The sequence below is a fragment of the Pogonomyrmex barbatus genome, unplaced genomic scaffold, assembly GCF_055798465.1.
Source record: "Pogonomyrmex barbatus isolate J1 unplaced genomic scaffold, ASM5579846v1 scaffold1, whole genome shotgun sequence".
NCBI classification, from domain to species: Eukaryota; Metazoa; Arthropoda; class Insecta; order Hymenoptera; family Formicidae; genus Pogonomyrmex; species Pogonomyrmex barbatus.
Window position 1 is genome coordinate 12,176,586 of NW_028297098.1, and position 25,884 is coordinate 12,202,469.

Consider the following 25,884-nt stretch of genomic DNA (forward strand, 5'->3'; position numbering starts at 1 on the left):
CTCCCGCGCTGCAAAATTCATGTGACGTTAAATTAACGAGTAGTCGCAAATTTAATTTGTACCTAATAAATAACGCGTTGCAGTCGTTCGATTATATTAAGATTTTTACATCTCTTTTATACGATCTCTCTCTCTCTCTCTCTCTCTCTCTCTCTCTCTCTCTCTCTCTCTCTCTCTCTCTCTTACGAAAAGACGCCATTTATTAAACAAGAATTAAACTGAGATTGCAAAAGATCAAAAAATTTCTAAAAAGGAAGAACTCAATAATCAATTATACTTAAAATATACCTCAACATTGAATATTGTGATATAATCAACCATGTAAATGTACATATTGTGTCAGATATAAAGATTAACGCAAGTAACAAAATCACCTCGAACACCATATGTAAAAAGAAAAAAGACAAGTCTTAGTTGGCCATATATTTTTGTATTTCGCGTCGGTTCTTTAAAGACAACGATGAATCTTGTACGTGCGTGCGCTCACGCACGCGTGATACGTGTTAATTGCAATTTATATCTGGTCAGCTTAGAAACTTACATCACGAGCAGGAAATCCCCATCGTGTTCTGTTTCAAATTAATTTTATAAAGTAACCTGTTTTAAAAATTAATCGCCTCGGAGTTTGACATTGCTCCTTGCGATGCAGTTACTCCATTACGGGCAACATTTTCTCTTCTTCTTCCTCTCGCATAGATGTTTGTTCTTCTTCGTTATGCCTATTCATAATGCTCTTACCGCTCGTTTTCCAATGTTCTATTTCAGTTTCCGCGGAGAAATCTCCAAAAGATACCTCACATCGTCATATTACAACTCGGCGGGCAATCTGCACATTTTTATCCTTTTTTTTTTTTTTTTTTTTTTTTTTCAGCGTACGCGCTGCAAGTACGGCAATTGCAAGGTAAGCCGCAGCAGGTTGGCTTTGTCTTGCACCGGTACCGAATCGATACGGGGGAAAAAACAACGGCCGATCGGATTGGGGTCTGTACGCGAGAGAGGGATACCTGTCTACGTAGCTGTACGCGCGGGGAAGAACCGGCGATTATTGGGCGGGCAAAGATAAAAGGTCGGTTTCGTCTTCCCATAAAGCGAAAGTGAAGTAAACGCGCGGCACCACTTTATGCTGATCGATTTGTGGTGATTTTATATCTTCGCCTGTCTATACCGGCTCTATACCGGCCGGTGGCAGAACCTGCGGACCGGTGTTCAAACGGGCCGCGATACTTTATATCTGCGGTATAAACGCGAAATTGAGCTTTACATATTCCGGACAGCAGGGGCAAGCAAGAAGCACGCAAAATGCCCCGCGCAGGAAATTTTCTTTGTGCTGTCTATAGAACAGTCGAACATCGCCTTAGTCGGAACCTTCTTGGGATCAATATGGATGTTTTATGGATGTGATACATGGAAGAGAGCATTAGAAAAAAAAAAAAAAAAAAAAAAACAATATTTATTTCTCTTAATATCAAAATTTGTCGAAAAATGATTATATCGCTTGTTGTAATAAATCAATCTTACTTTAATAGACAATTTCAATTCTTTTAGATATTGATAATAAAGGGATATTTAAGAAATAGATTTATTAGATTGATATTCATGTAAGTAGTATTATATTACAATTTCGCTCTAATCTATTTATACCTCAAAAAATATTGTTTATAAATTTTTACAAATGTGTTCTATCTAATCATATATTTTTCTCTTAGAAAAAAAAATTAATGTACATGTTATAGGCAAAATAATCTTTATCTGATAATTAAATTAAACACTTGAGTATATTTAAAAAAATTGTATATCTTTAAATCTTATATTATTTGTTGCACATAACGTCGATCTTTTTTATTAAAAAACAAATCTTAGTATCTATATCGTTATTAAGAGGTCAAGGCACATGCGTCTTATATAATTAGATTATATTAAGAGCGCAAGCATCGAGAAATCTACATCATGTATATATTATTATGAGAATCCATCTCAAATAGGACACTTGGACTCGGAAGAAATCTCTGAGTCTGCGGATATATCCTCTGTAGTGAGAGCAAGAATTTCTTCACAGACACGTTTATAAACCCATGCATCACCTTTTAACCGTTTCCGACGAATGCCAACTAATCGTTTACCGTTCGGGCCAATCTCCAAAAGGCAGACTTCCAGTTCGAAAGAACAAGAATTTAGGGAGGAAATCGATTTCGATGAACCCTTTTTATTTTCCGGAAAAGACTCTTCAGTTTCCCCTTGCAAAATAAATCTACAACGTATGATTTTCGATAATATAATGGTGAATTGAAAAATGAATTGATTTGAGAAAATGTGAATTGTGTGAGAACAAAATTATGATTACCCTTTCTGACGGCACATTATACCCTTTTGTCGAAGTGCTCTCCGTAATTTCGAAAGAACATGTTTTGGACAACCGCTGCATGTTGCAGATACATTGGAAAGACCCTTTGATAATGAAATAAAATTTATTATTATTTATAAGATAGACATTTCTTTTAACGTTATTTCCAATTTAGAAAAATATAAAACATACTTTTCCCGATAATATATTTGGTTCTTCAGGGTCGGTATTTTCGTTCTTCACTCGTCTTTTCGGAGTGAGAACGTATTTTACTCGATTCAATCCTCGCTCTAGGCCCATCATAACTTTTCTTGCACTACCAGGTGTAGATATTTGAGAAGCTCTAAAATGTTATATTTTGAATATTTTATCTATCATATTTTTATATATTATTCATAAACTTACTTGGAATCTGGTGTTAAAGATTGTGTTGGAGTAGCCGATCTATTCTCAGGCAGTCTTTTCGCTGGAACTATGTTAATAAAATATTATAAAAATATAAGACAATATAACTTCAATTGTATATATTCAATCGTATTATTAAACTATGTAATTAAACTGCATAATACTATTAAAATTTTAATACTTTTCTGAGTGGAGAGGATTCAGATGTAGTGCTTGAAGAGTAGTATATCTTCTAAGGAGTTTTGGGGAAGGATTCGTACACAGAAATTCTTAAGTCCAAATTACATTTGTTAGCAAGTCATTGCTCTTCGCAAGGTAATTATCTGCTTTTCGCGCGACTACTGTAATTTACGGCAGTCGAGAACTTTCATTAAAGTTTCTAATTAGGTGGTGCTGGCATCACCTAATTAGAAGTAAACTTTAGAAAATGTACTACTATATGAAACTAACTGCGGCTGCAACGCATTTGACAAGTTATATGTAAAATGGATATATTCTTCATAAATAAAATGTATTTAAATAACAACCAACGTATTTAAATAACACACAAAAAAATTTTCAAAGACAAAATGATGACAGCAAAAATACAAATGTTTCTATTGATAAAAAAATGATACGGATGGTAAAAGAATTAGGATTTTACAATGGCACTAAAATACTTACTGGGCGATGATACATCGTCAGAGTCTCTGCTTCGTAATCTTTTCCTTACTGATATATGTGGCTCTGCAAAGGTATTTTCATTTTTTTTAGGAAGAACGTTATAAGTAACATCAATCTTTGGAGATTGCTCGTTGTTTACTCTGTTTCTTGGAGAATGGTCGAGTTTGGTTATAAAATTATTAACTATCGCTTCGCGTTGTGGATAATTCATGATATTCTGTATAAGAACAAAATTTCTTTTTTCAATATATCGATTTCATATATTAAATATTTTTTTGCTTACCGTTTCTTGTTTAAGATGAGATCTTGTAGACGTTAGTTTCAATGAAAGTCCACGTAATTTTCTGTCAAGTAACAACAAATATGTAGCCGTTTTGTAATCAGTTCTATCACTCTGCACAAGTTTCTTCCATATATCTGCACTACTTCTACCGCAAATAGCGGACATAGTGCTCAATACCTCGTCATCTTTTTCGAACTAAATGAAAAAAAAAAGAAATTTCATGAAGCATTCCGAGCTATAAAAGCAATGTCTTTGCTTAAAAAAATATTTACTTCTGTTTTATGAACAAACGATATAGGCTTCAGAGAATACTTTGTAACCCATGGATGACGACATAATTCCTGAATAGTGATCCTTTTTGCTGGGTCAATTTGTAACATTGATTTAATTAGCGTTTTACTGTTATTAGATAACCAATGTGGTTCTTCATATTTACCACTCTAGAATAAATTTATATAATTTTATTGCATAATTTGTGCTAATGTGCAGATGGCAATATGGAGATATATACAACTTACAAGTATCTTTTTGTATAAGTTCTCTAGACTGTTGTCATCGAAAGGCAAAAAACCACATAATAAAGCATAAAGAAGAACTCCCATGCTCCATATATCTATCTCTGAACCTGTAAAGAAATTTTACATCTTCAGTATATTAAATTACAGTGAAATGAAGAAGAGTTTCAAAAATTTTGATTACCAAGATACTTCTTTCCCATTATGAGCTCTGGTGCTGCATATGTAGGAGAACCACAAGAGGTATATAAGTGTGCCTGAATTCCCAATTTAGGTTTCGCACATAGCCCAAAGTCAATCAATTTTAAATTCTCATCCTTATCTAATAAAACATTTTCCTGTTAAGAGAAAAAAAAATAAATAATCCCATTTACATAAAATATATATTGCAAAAAATAAAAAATATATTTACAGGCTTTAAATCCCTATGAGCATATCCTAAACTGTGCATATATGCAACCGCAGATACTATTTGACAAAAAAATTTGCGCGAGTCAGCTTCCGACAATCTGTTTTTCTCAACTGCAATACAAATAATGTCATTAATATTCATATTTCTAGAGATTGCGGAAAAGTCTTTTATATCATATATAACATTACCTATATGGTCAAACAATTCTCCACCGGAGCAATATTCCATCACCATGAAGTAGTGACTCTCTGTCTCTATCACCTGATACAGCTTACAAATATGTTGATGCAACAATGTTTTAAGTGCCTCCACTTCGAGTTTCACCCTTGGCAAGTCTTCCTGAGAAAGTATTCATAGTTTTTATATTTAGGATTATCTTAAACATGATCTCAAGATGCTATACAGCCATTTCATTGATTGACTAGGATCTTAATTATTCACAGATCTATCCAAGATCCAAAATAAACGATCTCGAGTATAAACATTATGAATATTGCTCTTGGAGCAATTGTGCGATTAAAGAGCGAGAGAAAACGTTGAGAAAATTTCACGATAAAAAAATTTCCCCTTTTTTTTTTAAAATAACAAACAATTGGAGTTTCGCTTACGCCCAAGGCAGTCTTCTCCATAATTTTGATGGCAACCTTTTCGCCGGTAGCAACATGTGTCGCTAGTTTGACTTTGGCGAAGCCGCCACTACCGATCGTTTTCTCCAAGTCGTACAACCCCTTCAGGGCGGCGTATCGCACCATCGTGGATCCGGTGCGAGGGGCACCGATCGTAAATGCCGAAAATTATATCGCGGTCTCGCCCCGATCGTCGCATCGACTTTCAAACCGCGGTTCTCTAACGTAAACAACGCTTGACGGCCAATCAAGAACTCGCTTGCCCACCTTTCTGTTTAATCAGTGGTGCCACGTGCAAACGCGACGGCGGCACGCGCAATCACCAAACGTCAAATTTCCCACGTCGGTTTTCTAGGGAAGCGGATCTCCGCGTTGCCATTTACCGACGACGCCGAGCAAACGTGAGCGGATCACCGACGAGATATTATTATTATTAATTTATTATTATAATAGCTTATTATTTTAGATAAATATGCAGTATAACGCTCTCTCTCTCTTTTGATTTTTTGTAATTTTGTAAATTTGTGTATTTTTATACGTTTATGTAGTTTTATACGAAATATATTCCGATAAAGAAAATCGTCGTACAAGTCTCGTTTTTCTTTTTTTTTTTTTTTTTTTAATTTCAAAGTTTTCTTCATATTTGAGCTTTAATTCACATAAAAAGAATGAAAAAGATCTAAATTTTGAATTGAAACTATTTTCAACTTTTTTCCTCTATAAAAAAAAAGAGATGTTAAGTCAACTACTCGCATTTCTCGAAGTTTATTGTTGTTGTTTTTCCGCGATGCTGATTGGTTCTTTTGCTGCGCTAATTTCGTGAGTTACTGTCAATTTGCAAATGACAATTTTGCAAAAGGCGGTAGCGAATGAAACTTTGAATCGGTTTTGAACAAGGACAAAGATAAGATGAACCAGGATGAATGAGTTTCATCACGACGGTACGTCGCTACCATCAACGAATAATATAAAAATATATAATATGGGGTGCTTTCCATTTAGTGACACAAGTCGACACAAGTATCGTTCTAAGTATCTTTCTTGGCTTTCAATGATTAATAAGAACAAAATGATACTTGTGTCGATTTGTGTCACTAAATGGAAAGCATCCATGAAAAGCGTAGCACGCGCCTGTTATGTTCTAGTAATTTAAATTATATAAAAAAATAATTTGTAATTTTAACTAATTAAAGCAGAGAATATAATAAATATGCAGTCATAAATTACATTGAATTATCATTTTCTAACTTACCAACGTCGAAAAACTGAAAAAATTGGGACCAACGATTTTCCTTCTCAGAATATATTTTACGCATGAAAATATACAAATTTACAAAATTAAAAAAAAAAATTGGAAGGCAGTGCGTCATATTGCACATTTATCTTATTTCATTATTATAATATTATTTTATTTTATTATTATTATTATTATATTAGTTTATTATTATAACGGTATTTCGGTGATATCGAATGCGAAATGAGAAGGAAGTCATTTTAACCATGCTGATATCGACGATACCTGTAACGTTTCTTGTTTCTTGTTTTTACGCTGAACGAGAAATGGCGGCGGCCGTTTGACGAACAGAGCCGCTGATACGCAAAATGTTTCAAGTCTCCGAAATGATTTATCTTTTCATTAGAAAAGGTCGCATCTGTGAATAATGGCACAGTTCCTCCGAGTGTGGAAACCGGAAATCTGTTGTGTGGCCAGAAATTATGGGACTCAGAGGTTAGAATCTTGCTCTCGACGTGTCACGTCGCAGTTGTGTTGTCAAATGATAAATTTGTTCTTTTTGGTAGCATTCTTGTAATACATCTCCTCTCTTTGTCTCTCCCTTGAATACACAAGATGAGAATGTATAATTGTTTCACTCTGAATGCAAAAAGTGTGTAACGTCCTGCTAATAATAAAAGAACAAATTGATTTAATTGCTGCCAATGTAGCGTGTTCATTTTAAAGGTATCAACAGAATCATTATGAAACCTTAAATGTTTCGCCTGACGCATCGCAGAAAGAGATTAAACGAGCTTTTATCAGATTATCGAAGCAAGTACGTGATTTTCTACTCTGTCCGTTCCATGTTTTCAAACAAATTGCACATTTGCTTTTGACAGCTGCATCCTGATACCAGTGGCAAGCAAGGACATGCTGATTTTGTCAGGCTGAACGAGGCATATTCGATTCTGGGAAAAGAAAGTACGAGACGTCAATATGATTTTGATTTGAAATGTAATAGACATAATCTATCTTATACATATAACTCACGAAACATGTAAGTTATACAGAGTACTTAATAGAATATTGATTACTATATGAATATTGATCAAATATTATTATTATATAAGAGTTAAATAAAACTAATTTTTAAGATTTTTACTTTTGCATTTTTTAATTTTATATTTTTATAAGGAAAACTAGAAAACTTGATTTCTGAAACAAATAATTTTGTTATAATGGAATAATATTTGCTTTGTCTAAAAGATTAAAAAAACTCATTTAAGAGAACTCATTTTTATTAACTGTAACTAAATACAAATGTGAAAAAAATTTAATATAATTTGATGAATATATTTTTTTTATCGTAGATACTATAGAAGTCAATGGGAATATGAAGTACGTACGGCAGGTGGACCATGGCCACCACCTCCGCACAAACCAAATAAATATTTTGGTCTTTTAGTAGCGTTTACGTGTTTTGCCTTGGGATTTCTGCAAATTGTTTTTATGTTTTATTCTATGAGTGTGAGGGGGAGAGTAAATTTGCGAAATGCTCATATAGCTTATGAATATCAACGAATTCGAGACGCTGCAAATACTAAGTCCAACTTAGCTATAAAAGATCTTAACTCTACAGAAAATCTTAACGAGTACCTGAGTAAGGATGGTAGCAAAAATTATATTAGTAAGGACAGTAGCGAATGTTAGCAAAAATTATATTAGAAATTAAAGTGACAATTATTTTAGAAACATCGATATTTTTTTATATTTTCTCTATTATATTTTCTCTATATCCTCTTCCTTCCTGTACTGAACAGTAATGTTTCTATTTGTATAGTTTTTATGCTTTATATTTTTGAATTCTTTTTATTAAATTTTATCTGCTCATAATAAAAAAATTAAAAGCACAATAGATTAAATCTATTAAAAAATACGAAACAATGTTAAAATACGAAATAAATAATGTTTTGTTGATACTTTTGAATGTATGTTTCAAAATTCTTATAAGGTGTTTTATTTTTAATTATTAAATAATTATATGTATAGTGAGGGGGATGTGATAAAGAAATTATTTAAACGATTATGCAAATTTGTACATATTTTACGATATATTTTGAATAATACCAAATGATGAAAAAAGGAATTTGTGTGTTTTTTACATAAATTATATACACATCTATTGACGAAATATAGCGCATACAGACACAAAGAAATTTTCACTATTTCGGATCTATAATTATTTTCAAAATAATAATTACGTATTTACAATACAATAGAATCATGAACATATCCAAGAGGGAGGGGGAAAGGAGCTTCAGACTTTCCTCTAAAATAAAAAAAAAAATTGGTTATGATTTACAAGACATAATATTTTTCTCATTCAAAGACAGGAACAAAGAAATATTCTAAACTCTAAAACAAAAAAGCAATTCATTAACGTAAAAAATTATTTGTTTATGTGTTAACAAACTTGATAAAATTCTTCCCCGAAAAAAAATTCTGGATACGCCTATGAATGAAATAGTATTATAACGCGGATAACAATTTTTACATGTATATTGTACACTAAGTTATAAAATATTTTATTTATTATTCTCTTAATGCCGATATCGCTTTAATGACATCTTATTTTTTCGTTACATCAAACTTCATTCTAAATGTATCTCTACCTCATCCTTCAATGTTTTCCTTAGACTTTCTTAATATATGTGATGGCTGCTGTGTGAGGTGATACGGGTGAAAAAATTGGCTTTCCCTCTTCATCCACGTAATCATTATAATTAAGTTCGTATATCGCGTCGAAGCCAAGTCGCGCGCATAATTTGCCAGAGAATGCTGATGTGCAGTCCGCCCTAACGTAATGAAATCCTTGCTGCTTCGCGATTTCTCTGTAATTCGTAAGTAGATCAAGCTTATATATCGCCTGTTCTTAAACATATTTTTCATTCAGATCGATTCCTACACGTATTACAGACGCAAAATAATATTTACATTGTTTTTTCTATGAGATTCTTCGCGACGCCTTTTCCTCTCCAATTTGTATCCACTGAAAGTATTCTGATCTCCAGAACGTTGGAATCCCGATATTGTCCACCTTTGTTTACATTTTTATCTATGTGATATAATAATCTCAGTATCTTCTTAAACTTTGTGTTTTTGCACAATCGTATGTATTCTGGCTCTTCGTTCGACGAAGGTTCCATTTTGCCTGTAAAGGATAAAAATAATTGTAAATCTGTGTCTGTCTACAACTACGTCATTAATTTATGTTAAAATATAATATATAATAATTACAACGTAACAACATACAGTTAATGGAGAGAATTAGCGTTGCTAGCGTACGACAGACGTCAATATGCAATTATTAACAAGCAGAATTAAACATTTTCTCTCCCGTTATTATTTGCAATCCTTAGTGATTATTCTTGTCTTCTGAATGTGATAGTTGTTTTTTTTTTTGCCGTTCAATATTTACACATTGAGAGCAGACAGACTTGAGAAATTGCTTTAATAAATACGTTCCTGTATATGTAATATGACATGACACACATATAGTCACGCGTCTTACATATTATGCACATTACAATATGCGTTTTGCATATTATCGTAATGACTATCAATAATGAAGCTATCAATTATCATCGACGATAAACAAGAAATTAAATTAATATGTAATCTCTAACCGGTATAATGAATAAATAGTACATATATCGTTTAAAGATTCCTTAATGTATCTCTTTCAGAGAAATAATTTAATTTGTCCTACCGATTGATAATAATTTAATAATAATAATTTAGATATCCTTTACAAAATTATTTTGCTTATTTTTGTAGACAAACCTAAATTTAAATTCCTTGAGTCTACGTGATAGCAATCGTATTATCTAACAAAAATTACAAAATGCCTGAATATCAAGTCTCGCTATCTAAATGTAAATAATATAGCTGTATTTCAGGTTTTTTAGTAAAGAAATATATTTCCTGACTCTTGTCGGGAACGCGCGTTACGTGATACCTTCTTTTTTATGAACTTTGCAAATTAGTAATTCTGCATATTAAGAGACGAAACGAATGCTATCTAGAGAAATCCAATTATCTTTTATCTTATTATTTTTAAATTATTAAATCCATTATTGCCGCGTCGATAATATTTCTTAATTTATTGTAATGTGTGCAATACTTATCTTGAAAAAAAGTATTTTAAATTTTAAAAACACTTCTTTTTTACTGTTAACAACTTTATTACTTTTGCTTTGATTTAATCTGTCTATCTATTATTGTTCACATCATTAATTATTAAAATCTTTGATTAACAATTCGCGCATATTATGCAACGCATAAATTATCAATACGATTTTCAAATGTCGCATAAACGTTGTGTGTGTGTGTGTGTGTGTGTGTGTGTGTGTGTGTGTTTTAATGCAGATACATATTTATTAGCAGATTACGTGATGTACTTATCTTTTAAATCACAACCGGTATCGAATAATAACTCACGGGATTATTCGTGATCCGTAACATTTTACGTAACACCGGTACCGTTGTATTTCTTTAGTCTCTTCCCTTATGCATTTACTTACTTACTTGAATACGAAATGAGATACGTTTTAAATTAACTGGTAATTTTCGCATCTGTTCAACCGAGACATGACGTGTTCGTGTTCCAAGAGAACAATCAAAGATATAAAAAATATAATATGAGTGTTTTATTTTTCAAATTAACACATATAAATGAATGCCGAATATATCAATGTTTCTTTCACAAATCTGACTATGAAATAACAAGAACGATATTTGATAAGACAGATTAAGTATACATAAACAAGACGACTGTAAAATGTTTTCGATCATTTTGGTGGATCGTCAACAAAAAACTGAATAAACATAATAATAAAATTTAGTATTCTCTACGGAATAATTGAAAAATTTGTTTTCATCAAAAAACTCTTTTCTAAGAACATACACTGTTTGATGGCCAATCGCTCTATACTCGAAAGATATAATGAGACCGATGCTCTAGATGACGTAAAACGCACGCATGCGAAACGAAATTTACGGTAAGCACGCCAATTGTAATCGAGCCATATTTTCGAAGGTTATAAAAAAGTTTTCACAAAATACCTATAGTGAATAAAAAGATTTTACCATTGAGCTGAACCCCAATGATTGCGCCACTCGCGGAAACTGCCATCAGACTCAAGTTATTCTCGAATGTCGCGTGACTGCAGTAGTCCTCCAATTCCATGCAAGTACTGTCCTCACCCTCCGGAATCAGTTGGATGCTCTGATTGAGCGGCTCATCTCTGAAGAAGTATCTCCTTAGAAATTTCAGCACCCTTAATTTGTCATCCTTGTTAATTATCTCGATATGATAATCCATATCACTGTTTGACCCGTCAGCCAAATCGGCCAACTGAAATGAGAATGTAGGACATGGAAAGTGAGGACTCGTGAAAATGAAAATGATTACTCGATATCGCGGGAGAAGCTAACGATATTTGACGATTTAGACTTTAGAAATTGATACTATTGTTAATTAATATTATTCTGTTAAACGTATATATAAGAATAATTCAAAATATCATTGAGCGTAACATTTTACAGCGGAATATTCGAAATTTGACGCGACTGCCTGAATGAATTGTTATCATTATCGAGCTTGGATGGCTGAGGCATATTTTAATTGGAGCTAACCGTACCTTGGGGTGCTCATAGTTAATAGGAACATGAGACACGCGTCGCGCAATTCCCACAATAAGAAATTGTAAATTCAGCGTAATTTGCGCGGAACGCGCTGCGACATGATTCTCGGGTCGAGGATTCGGAGGAGAGTCTCGTAGATGGGAACGATGCGCCAGCGTTCTCGGTTTATTATTACCGTATTACGTATCGCGTTGATACGCGTGAGACATGCTCGTTTATCCAACACGTTTTATTGTGATCGGTCATTACGCGGTCAACGGCACCCAGCGTTAATTCGTCATTGAGCTACTTCCAGGCAGTGATTTGTAGGAGGCGGCCGATAAGACCGCCTGCGAACGGACACGATGTGCATTTAGCATCAGACATGGAAACGTAGAAGGAATATCTAGAGCGGTATTGAAGTTTCTCTAAAAAAAATAATGTTTTTCAATTTTCTTTTTTTTTTTTTTCTTGTAAAAACTTCTTGTAAAATCAATTTTCTTGAACGGACGTCTTATGAAATTTACTTTACCGTCGACATCCGCGACATGACTCCGAAACGTGAGGAGACCTTACGGAATGCTCCTTTGCCTTGAAAGTTACATCGTTGTTGTTGTTTGCATGTAATTTGAAATGTCCTTCCGTCAGTAAAGTATTTCGATCAAATAATCACTTGCATAATGCGCTGATAACATTTGTCACGATAAAGAGACCTCGCACCTGGGCATTACGCGGCATTATGTTTACGGAAGAATGCAAAGATTGTGAAGACACATTATTGTCATTATTCGAGTTACGTCACGTTAAGAGGAGCGCGTCAGTTAAATTAACAGATCTTGCGCACGGTTTCTTTCAGCGTATTTAATAATTTGCATAATAATATCTGATGTCCTACAATTATCGTGAGAAAACGATTAGATCATCGCACCAAGGCACATTTACGCGTATGTATCATCACCAATGCCAGGAATGAAACGCTCCCTTACGGAAAAGTATAATTTATTACGAAGGAGGAGTCACACCCGATCGAAAAGTAAAATCATCATTTTGACGAGTTTATACGAAAGAATTCATTATATGAAATAATACGGTGAAATTTCAAAGAAAATATACGACGACATGAATGCATGTAGAATATAATGTAAATAATTCAGGGTCACAAATTAAAGTTATACTTGTTGCATCATTGTCTTTTGATAAAGATAAATATATTAGTAATTACAATAATACCAATAAGAAACAATAAATTGGGTATGTACGTATGTAAATTATATATATATATATATTTAAATAATAACAATGTAGCAATGTAGACGTTCCAATCCTTTTGAATTTTCCCTGATACAAAGTCAGATTAACAAATCCGTGCAAATTAGAGGAAACACAGTAAAAAAAATGAGAATAAGTGTAAAATCGATGGTTTGTGAATCGAGTGGTCGTAAATCGCTGTGAAATGCACAGTCGCTGATGAACAGCGAAAAAGATGAAATGTGTATAAGTTATTGTACCAAATTCATCATGTACATGAAAGATAAAAAAATTATTAATTATAATCAGACGACGGCAAATTCGAAACAGATCTTCAATACAGCTAAAAATCTTGTAAAAAAATAATATTCTTTCGATTGTGCTCAGAATAAGAGCTGCTGTGTTCAGAGTATTGAGAGACTTCAAGAAATAACATCTCCCTCACACCGAAGCGAAGCGTCCCGATCACGTCAAATTCACTAAGCATATGGTCTTTAATTAACGTGTCACAATACGCACGAATTGTCATTTCCATTTTCGTCTCGGTCTGCCCCCGTTTGATTTTTCTTACCGAGTATCTGATAATCTTCGGTGCATCTTTCGCGAAGCTGGTGATGGTCTTATCGCCGTCGATGCGCATGGTATTGACCAGGTTTGACGCGCGTAAATTCTCCATGACGAATAAGATCCGCGAGCTTTACTGGCAGCTTGAATGTCGAGCGCTTCAGCGTACGAATAACAAAGAACAACTGTTGGAAACAAGTTTTCCAAGCGCTAATAACGACGGCAGTCGGTTGTTGTCTACGAGGTGGTAATCTAACACTGCACGTTGTAATAGAATGCCGTCAGTCTTATATACGTTCTGTAGGAGTAGCAGACGTTCTTGCAGATTCAGGGACAGAAAGATATAGTTTAGGATATCTAGGATCACCTCCCCCCGTTTTTTAATATCGAAGGATATCTAATCTAACCTTGGATCGATCCGCGATCGTTGCGTAATTATGCCGTTTGCTTTGTATAATTTTGCGATGATTTATCATGATAAACTGGATCTTATTTTTTTTATCAAGTTCTCCAACGGAGGAACGTCGCATGAAGATGAACTCCCGTTCGCCAGAAGAGGAACGGGAATGCAAGATAAGCGAAATAATTATTAAAGACAAGTTCGAGACAAGTTCAAGCTTTTTTTCTAAGGCGATATAAAAAAATAAAAACCTCTGCAATGTTTCGTAATAATAATTTGCATTTTTTATACCTCCAGATAAAAAAATTTAATATTAAATTATTTTATGTCTTAGAATATAGCAACAGAATTTTATGCACGAATACGGTGCGTGAGTCTACGTGTATGTCGCATGCGGATAAATAGTGTTACAGAGAACAACATTTTGTCGATTTGTCATTAAAAACTTACACAACGTGCTTAAAAATGCATCACGTACGCTGCACATACAAAATTAGAAATTAATTTTCATGTATCGTTCATCGCGATAGATTGATGCATATACTTTTGCATATTGCAAAAAATGACATGCATATTTATTAATAACAGTTCCACATAATTTTAACACTCGAATGTACTTGTTGCATCGCATAAGACATTAACTGACATCGAAAAGCGATTAAATTAACAAAAGATTAATATTTATTTTGCTTTTATATGCATGGCGATGTAATCGACTTATCCCATCTTGTACGTTCTTATGTTTAGTTAGCAAATAGAAAATATCTAAAATTAACTTTATTACGCGACTTAAAACTTGAATTTATGATAATCAAACGCAATTTGTATCGGAACATGTCAGTGTAATTTGTACTGTGTATGGAAAATCGGTTACTCGTAGATACGTCTTGTTTGTACATTTTTACAATGTCGCACTGAGGTTATTTCCATGAGCAGTCATGCTATTATGGAGAACAGGACATGCCAAAGACTACGAGTGATCATTCCCGTCGATCTGTCGAAGGTCACAATAATTGTATCCGCGTAAGCATATTTAGAATCGGACATGGTATTTTGAAGATCGTCACACAACAAGGCTCGCGTAGTTCAAAGCTATTCTTGTCCCAGACATATATAACTGATCGATTTCTTCTTTTTATATCCATTAATTTTAAAAATCATAATTATAAATTTATATATATAAATTTTATATAAATAATTTATATAAATTCGCATTATTTTTCACCAACGTCGACATGACAGATTTTCTGATCCGCAAAGTCGATCTTTCCGCAAAAAGAAAATGACTGAATCATTGTTTATGTTGATTTCCACATTTGTTAACGAGCGTTTATTTTTAGCGAGTTATTAATGCCGTGTTCAGCGATGTAATTTAAATCGCGTCGCGAGATGTTACAAGAATTACAAAGCATCTTCATGGTCACAGTGCGTTCGCGTACCGCGCGTCCTTTGATCACTCGATAAGCTGGACAATCGATAAACGATCGACAATGAAATAAAACGGCCTCAATAAAGCAATCTCCTGAGCATTCCCTGCAGCCTTTCGAATCGGATGCGGTAGCGAAATCCTGAATGAACGTGGAACGTTCTTCTAGTTTCCGCGTTCGACGGAAGAGAGAGGCTCGAGAGAGGCTCGTGAACGGTGAGGTTTTGTTACACGAAGAATTGCTCAACAGGGGCCTTTAGAAGATTTATTAGAAAGATAAAAAAAAAAAAAACACTGTCCTTGAAACACAGGGTGAATTATCTGACTCGATCGCCTTGAATGCGTCTGTTGTAGGTGAACTGATTTCAAGTTTTGTTGTCTCGGACAATCTCCCACGGGTTAACAAACCATTGCATTTTTATGGCGAAAACGGCATTTCATTTTTGAGCATCGTATCTGCTTAACGTATCTGATGCAAGAAACCGGCGTGAAACTCAATCGTACCGATCGTACCGATATCGAATACCCATATCCACATATCAAATATCCTGGTATACCCTTCCATTTACAAGTTTCATTTTCATCATACGTAAGATAAGATTGTTAAATAATCTGTGATAGATTAATTAGAAATAATTATAAAATTAGGAAAAAAAAGAAGAAACGAAATGACAGACAATGAAAAAGAGTTGATAAGGATGTCCGCCGCGATCGAAAAAGTCAAAGTTTGACGGCTGACGGAAAGAAGAGCGGAAGATAATGAGTAATCGGTCGCGGAAATCGCGCGTCTTCATGTCTTCACGTTGTCGATCGAAGTTAAATTGGACTTTAATTCAAATAATTAGTAGGCGTTTCCTGAAATGGCAATAATCGATATTGGCTTTAATCGGACAGCAATCAACTAATGATCGAGAAGGTCGACTTTACGGAAGGTAGACTTATCGGTTCGATGTATGCTCGCGAATGCAATGTGCTAAAAATGTGCTAAAGTAACTTTGGCGTTCCATGAAAAACAATTCACGTCATACCGCAGGCCGCGTCTCACCGCCAATTATAACTGCACGTTTTGATAAAATGTCTTTTGCGACCTATCGGAGGCGGTGCCGCGGCCTTGAGTGAGTGGACAATCAAAGCGAGTTGCTATCATTTACTGTCAAATGTATGTATATATTTTATTACGCGGATTATGTATTATTATTTCATATTATGCACGATTCTTCGATAAAAAAAAAGGGAGCACTTTCCGACGTACTTTCAGTATCATTCCTTTTACTTGTCTAATAAAAATAATCATTTGCATATCTCTATTATGAGAAGAAGGGGAGGAGAGACTGAATAATATCAATACAGAATCCTGTATACTTTGTTATTCTAAGAATTAGAGATTCCAGCACCATTCCTTTTACTTGTATAATAAGAATAATCATTTGCATATCCTCTATTGTGAGAAGAAGGGGAGGAGAGTGATGAATAATATCAATACAGAATCCTATATACTTTGTTATTCTAAGAATTAGAGATTCCTCACCTCTGTTGTTCTTCTAATTGAAACTTGCAATTATTCTGAGATAAATAAATTCGAATTATCAATAGAAGATTAAAATAATTGAAGAAAGCGATATTACTGTCTCTTTTTCTCAGTGTATTGAATCTTTTGTTATCGATAAATCGAAACCAAGTTGCTTTTAATAAAATTAAAGTTTGTATTATGTATTCAACATGTCGACAGACAAGTTGTCCTCGACATAATTATGTACGTAACAGGATCCTTTATAAAGCTCGACTTATGATCGCTTTAAAAACTGGAAGATCGTTTCCGCGACGTGAGCAACAAATTAATTCCTCCAAATAATTCAATTTACTCGCAAGATCGTTATCGTTTCAACTGTCAATTTGCCAGTCAATGGCTAAATAAAATTTTGATTTTCATTAATGTTATTTCCGCGAAAATAATGTAATGAAAATAAGATCGAAGCTTTAATAATTCAGTAATCGTAACTTTATAGTAGTTCAAGAATGAATTTACATCACTATCTGTTTTCCGAAACATTTAAGTCTAGTGAACCACGTTAGAATTATTTCGCGAGATAATATTGACATTAGATTGCATGCATGCTGCAGAAATTAAACTGTTTACTGGGCAGGCTGACGCGACAATGTAAACGTGAAGTAGGAACAATATGCCGCAAAAAGTTTATGTCTGCGTGTTTTTTAAAATAAACCATGTGCTTAGTCAGTCGTGGAAGGCCGATGAAAAAATTGATTTTTGTTTTATCTTATTCTTCATTGTTTTTTTTTTTTTTTTTTTTTTAACGCTGCGTCATAAAAACATAGACAGGCATAAAATATTTAATTTTTATTCCGCTGCAAATAAATTCAAGTCACGTGCCTAACGTGAAAAACAACGCACTCTCTCATATTATATTATTCCCTTTAAGTTTATATTATAAGCTTCTCGATGCATTATATGTTTATAAATAAACGCGTTCATTATCAAAATAATCCGTGTAAGAAATTAAATTGGAATTTGTGAAATTTGTCAATAAAGCTGATACTCGATACGGCTACTTTCGAGCCGCTCGAGACGTCGAAACGCGAGCGACGTCGCGTGACGCGGACGAAAATTCATTCGAACGCGAGACCCGACGATTGGCGCGTCGTTATCTGCACTCGTCACGTCACACACGCGATCCGCACGCGAGCGTGCGTTGCGTTGCGTCAGAGATCGAGATCGACGCGATACCCGCTTGACTGCACCTGCAACAACAGCCAGGGGCTTGTTGTTCCGCTTCTGTTGCTCTAGACTAGATATGCTCTAGACTTTATTCCCGCGCTCTTGCACCCGCTATCAGCGCGCGCTATTGCGGACGCGGACGCGGATGCGGATGCCGATGCGGATGCGGATGCGATTTATTGCGCGGGAGCTTCGTCGCGCCCGCGACTCGCCGAAAACGAGCTCGTCGAGCGTGCAAGATATTTCGATGTAGAGCGACGAAGCGCGGCACGCGCACGACTGTAACGGTGCATCGCGGCCGAATGCTTATTATAACCGAGAATTTATTATCGGCGTGTTATGGTCGTTATCTTTATCGGTGCAATTGATGCGATTCGCCTGGCGGAGGCGTGTTTCGAATATGGAGCACGCGATAAGGCGCTATCGTTCCATGTGCCTTGTTGAATAATTATTTAACATGACGATATAGGGTTTATCGAGACACATTTCTTATGGTGAAAATTCTTTCATCAGCTTTTTTTCTTTCTCAAATCAAAGATATTGTGGCACTGTCACTTGCACTTGGCATACTCGGAAAAATGTATATTGATAAAAATTGATATTTTTTTCTCTGGTACTTTTTAGAGGAAAGATCGAGGCTTCTTCTTAGGATTACGTTGCATTACGTTGAGTTAATGCTAGAACTGGAAATGACGTAAAGTATAAGCTACCCTTTGTACTATATTGATAATATCGCGATTATGCCGTATTGCATATAGTGCTCAATTGATCGTTAATGCGTAGGAAATTGAATCTGATTAGATTCAGACTTGAATGTACACTTTAGCGACAATATTCGCACTGTTGTCGAGATTGATTGACCACCATGATTCGATCCTCGCACACTCTCGGATAATGCTTATTAATACTTTTTTTTAGAAGTAAAGGAAAGTAAAATTAAAAGCTTACAATATTTTTTTCAACTTTTCAAACTTTGTTTATGCGGTTTATGCGATTTTCATTTATGTAATAATGGGAAAAAGCTATGCTCGTAATACACTTACATCGTGATTTCGTTTCGACTTGGGGCTTCACTTGGTGGCAACACTTAGGTATTCGGCAGAGGTTATTATTGGCATAGACGGGCTTATATGCAACGCGTTTCTTGCCATCTGAATTTAGAATGTCCGGCGCTACTGCGCCGACAATAAAACTGCAATAACACTTTATTTCTAAAAATAAAATGACACGCGTGTATTAAATATTGCTTATATTAAAACAAAAAAACTTGAAATATTTAGATATTTTAAATCTATTTATTTATAATATTTTTCTATCTATAATACTGTCAGATAAGATTATATATCCTTGTTTTAAAGACCACGATACGATATCGTGGCAAAATATCGGATTAATCTGTCGCCAATTTGTTCATCCACTTTACTCGAGTAAGCACGAATTTTTAACACGGTTTATTAAAGGATGTTTTCTCGTTAAGTATACGTATTTGTGTTCACGTTTTCGAATTATTTTCAATTTCTAAGGAACTGACGAGATGCAGAGTTGTCGTCAAAGTACAGTCATATAATGATAAAGAAGAAGCCAAAAAGTAAGCGTCTATCGAGCATTCAAGATAAATCGAAATATCACGGCGCGTGCTTTCGGTGAAAGCCTCTTTCCAAGCCTATTTTACTGTTTTTACCTGCCTGATAAAAAGACCGGATGTCCGTAGCTTTCTCGTGAATTCACCGGAAGATCCGCGTACCGCGTGAGTGCTCTGGCCCCTTAACGTGTTACATCCAACTGCGTACTGAGAGGTATGTGTGAGAAGAATCATAGTGGATTAGGGAGGGTCGTCACTATCTGGCGACACGTATATTACGTTCGAGCGAGTCTCCCCTGGTCTAGCCTGCCATTAAATTTGATTAGGAAGCGAGATTTGAAGTTATCAGTAATGGGGTTCCATTGATACGCTCGGGACGAGCTATCAGGCCCATATACAGGGGAGCACGTGCATTAACGAGCTCGTTGTAGCATCGTTTAGCTCAATAACCGCTCGCGAATATTCCGGAAAATCTTACGCGTATTCTATTTTTTTTTTGTTTATCAGAAATCTACGGCTTCTATCTATCTTATCAATTCTTATCAATTCTTATCAATTTTATTTAATATTGTTCCAATTTTCTTCTTAACATTGTCATCCAGTTTCGACTGGAATAGTCCTTCGTTTTGTATTCTGATTTATTTTTATACAGTATCTCTAATTATTATTAATTTCTCAATTTTCTTTTTTTTTTTTTTTTTTTTTTTAACACAGACTTTGAGCGATCTGCACGATCGAGTACGCATTCGCCACGCGCGAATATTCAGAAACGAATTTTCCAGCGTGAGAAACTCATTGGAACATAAGCGCCGTTAATTGACATTATGCCGAATTAAATCGATAAGAGAAGAAATTCGAAATAAAGTGTTATTGCAGTTTTAGTGTCGTCTAATTAATACCTGCTTGTTTTCTTAGACATATATATATATATCATAGCGGATTTACAAAGTACAATTCTGATAGATTATTGATTATTGATTATAGATAATTCTGATATGCGATTAGTTGTGCAATTTACTTTCGAGAGCACGTGCGACTCAAATTATCGCCGGGAGATCTCGCGATTAGTAATGCTTTCGTCGCGATCGTTTAATCGTAATGCAATTAAAAGGACGTTGCCCGTGTTTATTGTGCAAATTGGCCCGATTACGCGATTTACTTTTCATCACGTATGTCGTTGGTGATTTTTATCCTGACGCATAGTAGATTTCCATGCATATTTACGTACACGGTTAACGACCCGCTGAGATTTGTTCTCTTGAAAAAAGAATTAAAGAAAAAAGTCGCACGACTTCGAGCTAGCCATTATTGAATATTAGCGGATCTTACTTCTTCTTGTGGTCTTCTTGTGAGAATCCTATCTCGTGCATTTTTATCGATATAACTAACGAAGTAATCTAATCGAGAATGTCTCTTTCCTGCTGAATACTGAATAATATTTCACAGGTTTTTTCCGGATTTTTTTTTCTTTTTTAAGCAAATAAATTATGCACTGACTATTTCCTTATTTTTCTTCACTAATTGTTCATTTATTTTAGTGGCATTAAATTTTTGTATCTATCTAGAGAAGATTACACTCACGTAAATATTCTTATCTTACGACGAGAATGCACGTAATATAATCGTATCGATTGTATTTACGATCGTTTTGCATAATAGTTAAGAAGCGAGTGTACAAGATTGCGATATGACTCATTGACACTCGTTTATTACGTTAACTGTATTACTTAAACTACCAGTTTTTTTATACTTCGATATAAAATACTTCGATTTCCCAAAATTGTTGGAACTATATCACTTTGTTTTCCCACACGTGTATGCATTTTTAAGCTATCATCTCAAAAACTATAAGCGATTATTAATAGATAAATTATTAATAAATAAATTATTAATAGATAAATTGTTATAGATAAAAATTTACTAATTATCAAAATCACATTAATAAAATCATGTCTTACGTTATATATAAGATGCACACAACATATTTACATAATTATATACTAATTTGTCGTGCATCTGTTGCAAATTTAGTTTAAGTTTATTTTTGATTGTGTATCAAATATTCGAAATGTATGAAATGTATGAACCTTTTCCTTTATTAATTTAATTTAAGGATATTAATATTAATATTTGTGCAAGAGATATAATGGAAAATAAATGAAAATTTACATACTGCAATGATGTAAGATAATTACATTGCTTGTGATTAAGTACCTTATAAACCATTGATATTGTTGTTACTTAACATATCAATAAGTTACATCAATAAGTTACATCAATAAGTTATCAATAAGTTATAGGAAATTTATTAAAAGACATCATTTAGCGTTTATATTTTACGCTTCGATCTTTCTCGTCATACTATAAGAACACTATGCATATTTATCGTTTCTATTTTTAGCCGTTCTCTTTTTGTGATTAAAATAGATAAATGGTAATAAGTAACATTACATAATTACTTATTACCATTTATTTATATGTGACAGACAATTATTTATTTAACATTAAATCAGTAATTTTACTTTGTCACTCGCGACAAATTTCTACTTTTATTCGATAGCAAAAATATTTGTAACATTTTATGATAGTTGAAATTTTTTTTATTATTTATATTTAATTATCTTATTTATAAGCGAAGACTACAAACATATATCGCGTTCAGAAAACGTGTCCAGAAAATATTATTGCACCTCTATGTGCATATGAAATTTTAAAAATTTTAAAAATTTCTAGTATTTTAGAATACAATGTTTTATGCAACATGCAAATATATATATTGCATATTGCATATAACATTGTATTAACATTGTATAATATTTTTATTCACTCTCAATCTATTTCTCGATTTATTTCTCAATATACGATTAGTCACTAAATAAGGCGTTTTCTTGCTAGAGCGAATTATAATTTATAAGTATATTTTAAATGCAAAGCAATGTTTATACCGTTGAATAACAGATTTTACAACATTGTATATCTTAAACAGTAAACATTTTCCGATATAAAATTCATCTTCAATCGGAGATAACACAGCGGAAGTTGCACGATTAGTGATTTATTATCATTGCAATAATAAATAGCAAATTTAATTTTATTTAAAAAATTTTAAATATTTAACGTTCCTGTGTAAAATGTCTTTGTATCTCATGTCTTCATGTATTCTTGTTCAACGATGGCATCTTGCCCAATATTTTTCACAATTGATAAAATTCCAATCTATAGTTGATTAAAATCTTATCTCCTTATAAACAAAAACATAGACCTTGATATTGTGCCTCAACAATAGAACACACGTGACGTTTTATTAACGTCTATTGACGTTTTGTTAATATTAACTCACTCGGGGAAGACAAAAACATCACTTTATGACGTCGAGTTAATCGGAATAATGGGATTAATCAATTCCTGCAGAGAGCACATTCTCATGTGTAATTTTTATTAAAACGTCCAGCGGTAACAAAGTGATTTATGTTACTAAAGGTACGATGCCAAGGTTAACTACAATCCCTCTACTTGTCTTTCTTTTCACATGCAAACCGCCCACACACACACACACACACACACACACACACACACACACCAAATTTATTGTACGTGGCATCAAAGTGGCGTTTGATATGTGACGATGTCAAGATTTTTTTATAATATTTTACGATAAAGACAGATAGACAAATTAGACTAATTAATAAAAAAATTCCAGATTCGGGACGGACTGAGTACCAGGGGTAGGAGTTACTTGAATAGACAGTTGCTTATTATATAATATTTACTAGAAATTTTATAGGAATTAATATTCTACGTCAGCAATACACTTTATATTGTAAAGCGGTGCAAAAAAATGTAATAAAAAAATTGCGAACTTTGCGTTCCAGGCAAAAGATGTTATTTTCCACCCTCTTTTTTCCCGTTTCCGCCTCTGCCGTTCTCTCCAACTCTGACAGGCACCGTAAAACATAAAATTATCTACCATTGCTTCGTCAAGAATGGAAATCAGATCGCACGTTCTTTCGAGCTCCGCTAAATGCAAATCGCCTTGCTTCTTTATGCAACTCATAATGACGGAACATGTTTTTTTTTGCTCTTGGCATTAATGTTTATTGGTTCATCTCGATGGGCGGGGATTTATTAGAAGCTCATTGGAATATTTTTTTTAAGTCGCGCATAGTGAATTCTACATTTCGAGAGTGAATTATTCATATATTGAGAATAATTATCCATCGCCTTATTTAGTGACGATAAACGGCCCGATCACACTTCTCCGAAATTATTTATCTGTATTCCTGAAACATGCAACTCGGCTTTCTTTAATTCACAATTCAAATCGCACTTTCCTCAATCAGAAATTCGAAAACTCAATCAATATCTTTTAATTATTTTGATTTAATTATAACATTATTTTTTTCATTACTTAAAGAAAGGATAATATTTTACAAATCAATTTTCAAATGCATTTCAATATAAGGAAATATCCTTGTATTGAAATGCATTGGATTAAACAATGTGTCAATTGTTTCTTTCATAAATTTTAAGAGGGTACATTTATGTGTAAAATAAATAGTCTACATTAAGTATAAACAAGTGTAAGCTATGTAAATTATGTATAAAATGTCATCCATGTAAACTATAACTTATGGATCATAGAAGATTCATTCATTTCATTTATATATAGCATATTTTATTCAGATAAATTTATATAAATTTTGTTATTAAAAAAATATATAGCCTGTCACCAAGCAATATGTATACCAATATCTGGAAATGTAGGAAATAACAAACACCGGTATACAACTGTTGATTACATTTTACTCTTTGCTTTTTATCTACAGATGTTGGCTGTTATATCCGAGGCTCTTTATCCACTAAGCAAATGCCATCACATCATAATCAAACAAACAAGATAAATAAAATAATAAAAAATATAATTATAATAAAATAAAATAAAATTATAAAAAATAAATAGTAAATTAATAGTTTAAAAAATGATACAACAATATCATTGATTATTTACATCACATATTGTTTTACACAGCATCAATAAATGGCTTTTAACATTCAACAGCGACATCTTGCTGTCTTTTTCAGCTCCTCTCGAGATCTTGCAAGCATGTCAAATTGTGTGGTGCGTGCGTACGCACGTGCGTGGTGTGTGTGTGTTTTAAGTGTAGTGTGTGTGTGACGCAATACCGTACATTTAAAATCCAGTTGCATCAATGTCAGCGATGCCAGCAAAATTTTGAATTCCTTCGAACAACTTTCAATTTAAACTTCTTTAAAAAGACTTACATAGATTATCTGTTTTTTTTTTGTTTTCATTAATTTTGCTACTGTTAAATAAATTAGATAATTTTCTGTAATATCAAAACTAGTTTTATTAAAATTCAAGTTGAATCGAGGAAAAATTGGATCGTGCTTTCCAGACGCCTAAAATAACTTACTTGGCTAAGTTCCAAAGATTGATCGCAAAATTGAGATAAAATACAAAATCGTTCGCAGAGTTCGCACATACATTGATCCGTTCTATTATTTCCGATAAATTGTACCACATGTGACACAGCACTGAAAAAAGATTAGGGCCGGCTGAAGGTACCGCGGAGCCTGCGGTAAAGAACCAGTGTCATCGTATAGATTTAACAAGCAGGAACGCGCGAAAATATTTTTACTCGTCTAGGAAAGTGCATTTTTTCGCACGTTTTGCATTTAAAACGAGACTAAAATATATGCAAACGTTGAAAAGAGAAAGAGCAAAATCGTATCGAGGACAATAAAAATCCGATTCAGAGAAAT

General features: G+C 33.7%; 3 protein-coding genes across 8 annotated transcripts; 1 reads left to right on the forward strand and 2 right to left on the reverse strand.

Moving 5' to 3' along the window:
• Window positions 1-1,563: 1,563 nt before the first annotated feature.
• On the reverse strand, window positions 1,564-5,517 carry LOC105424409 (maternal embryonic leucine zipper kinase). The gene is made up of 12 exons (XM_011634621.3): window positions 5,228-5,517; window positions 4,808-4,958; window positions 4,620-4,729; window positions 4,392-4,545; window positions 4,211-4,317; window positions 3,965-4,132; window positions 3,693-3,887; window positions 3,410-3,626; window positions 2,747-2,813; window positions 2,534-2,684; window positions 2,342-2,445; window positions 1,564-2,248 (listed from the first exon to the last, which is right to left on the reverse strand). The coding sequence occupies exons 1-12, from the start codon at window positions 5,369-5,371 to the stop codon at window positions 1,975-1,977; spliced, it is 1,842 nt and encodes a 613-aa protein (XP_011632923.1). The 5' UTR covers window positions 5,372-5,517; the 3' UTR covers window positions 1,564-1,974.
• A 1,240-nt stretch (window positions 5,518-6,757) lies between these two features.
• Window positions 6,758-8,213, forward strand: LOC105424410 (dnaJ-like protein 60). The gene is made up of 4 exons (XM_011634622.3): window positions 6,758-6,974; window positions 7,206-7,296; window positions 7,361-7,518; window positions 7,832-8,213. Exons 1-4 carry the CDS (start codon window positions 6,907-6,909, stop codon window positions 8,169-8,171), a joined length of 657 nt encoding a protein of 218 aa, XP_011632924.2. The 5' UTR covers window positions 6,758-6,906; the 3' UTR covers window positions 8,172-8,213.
• A 340-nt stretch (window positions 8,214-8,553) lies between these two features.
• On the reverse strand, window positions 8,554-20,360 carry LOC105424411 (arylalkylamine N-acetyltransferase 1). Of its 6 annotated transcripts, none has more exons than XM_011634624.2 (5): window positions 20,200-20,360; window positions 11,610-11,877; window positions 9,456-9,672; window positions 9,134-9,352; window positions 8,554-8,790 (listed from the first exon to the last, which is right to left on the reverse strand). In XM_011634624.2, the coding sequence occupies exons 1-4, from the start codon at window positions 20,332-20,334 to the stop codon at window positions 9,154-9,156; spliced, it is 819 nt and encodes a 272-aa protein (XP_011632926.1). In that variant the 5' UTR covers window positions 20,335-20,360; the 3' UTR covers window positions 8,554-8,790; window positions 9,134-9,153. The 6 variants fall into 6 exon arrangements, with proteins under 6 accessions (XP_011632926.1, XP_088926969.1, XP_011632928.1 ...); XM_089070843.1 differs by adding an exon at window positions 19,562-19,729 and having other exon boundaries at window positions 8,554-9,352; window positions 20,204-20,342; XM_011634626.2 differs by adding an exon at window positions 19,562-19,729 and having other exon boundaries at window positions 8,554-9,352; window positions 20,200-20,339.
• Between the last annotated feature and the right edge of the window lie 5,524 nt (window positions 20,361-25,884).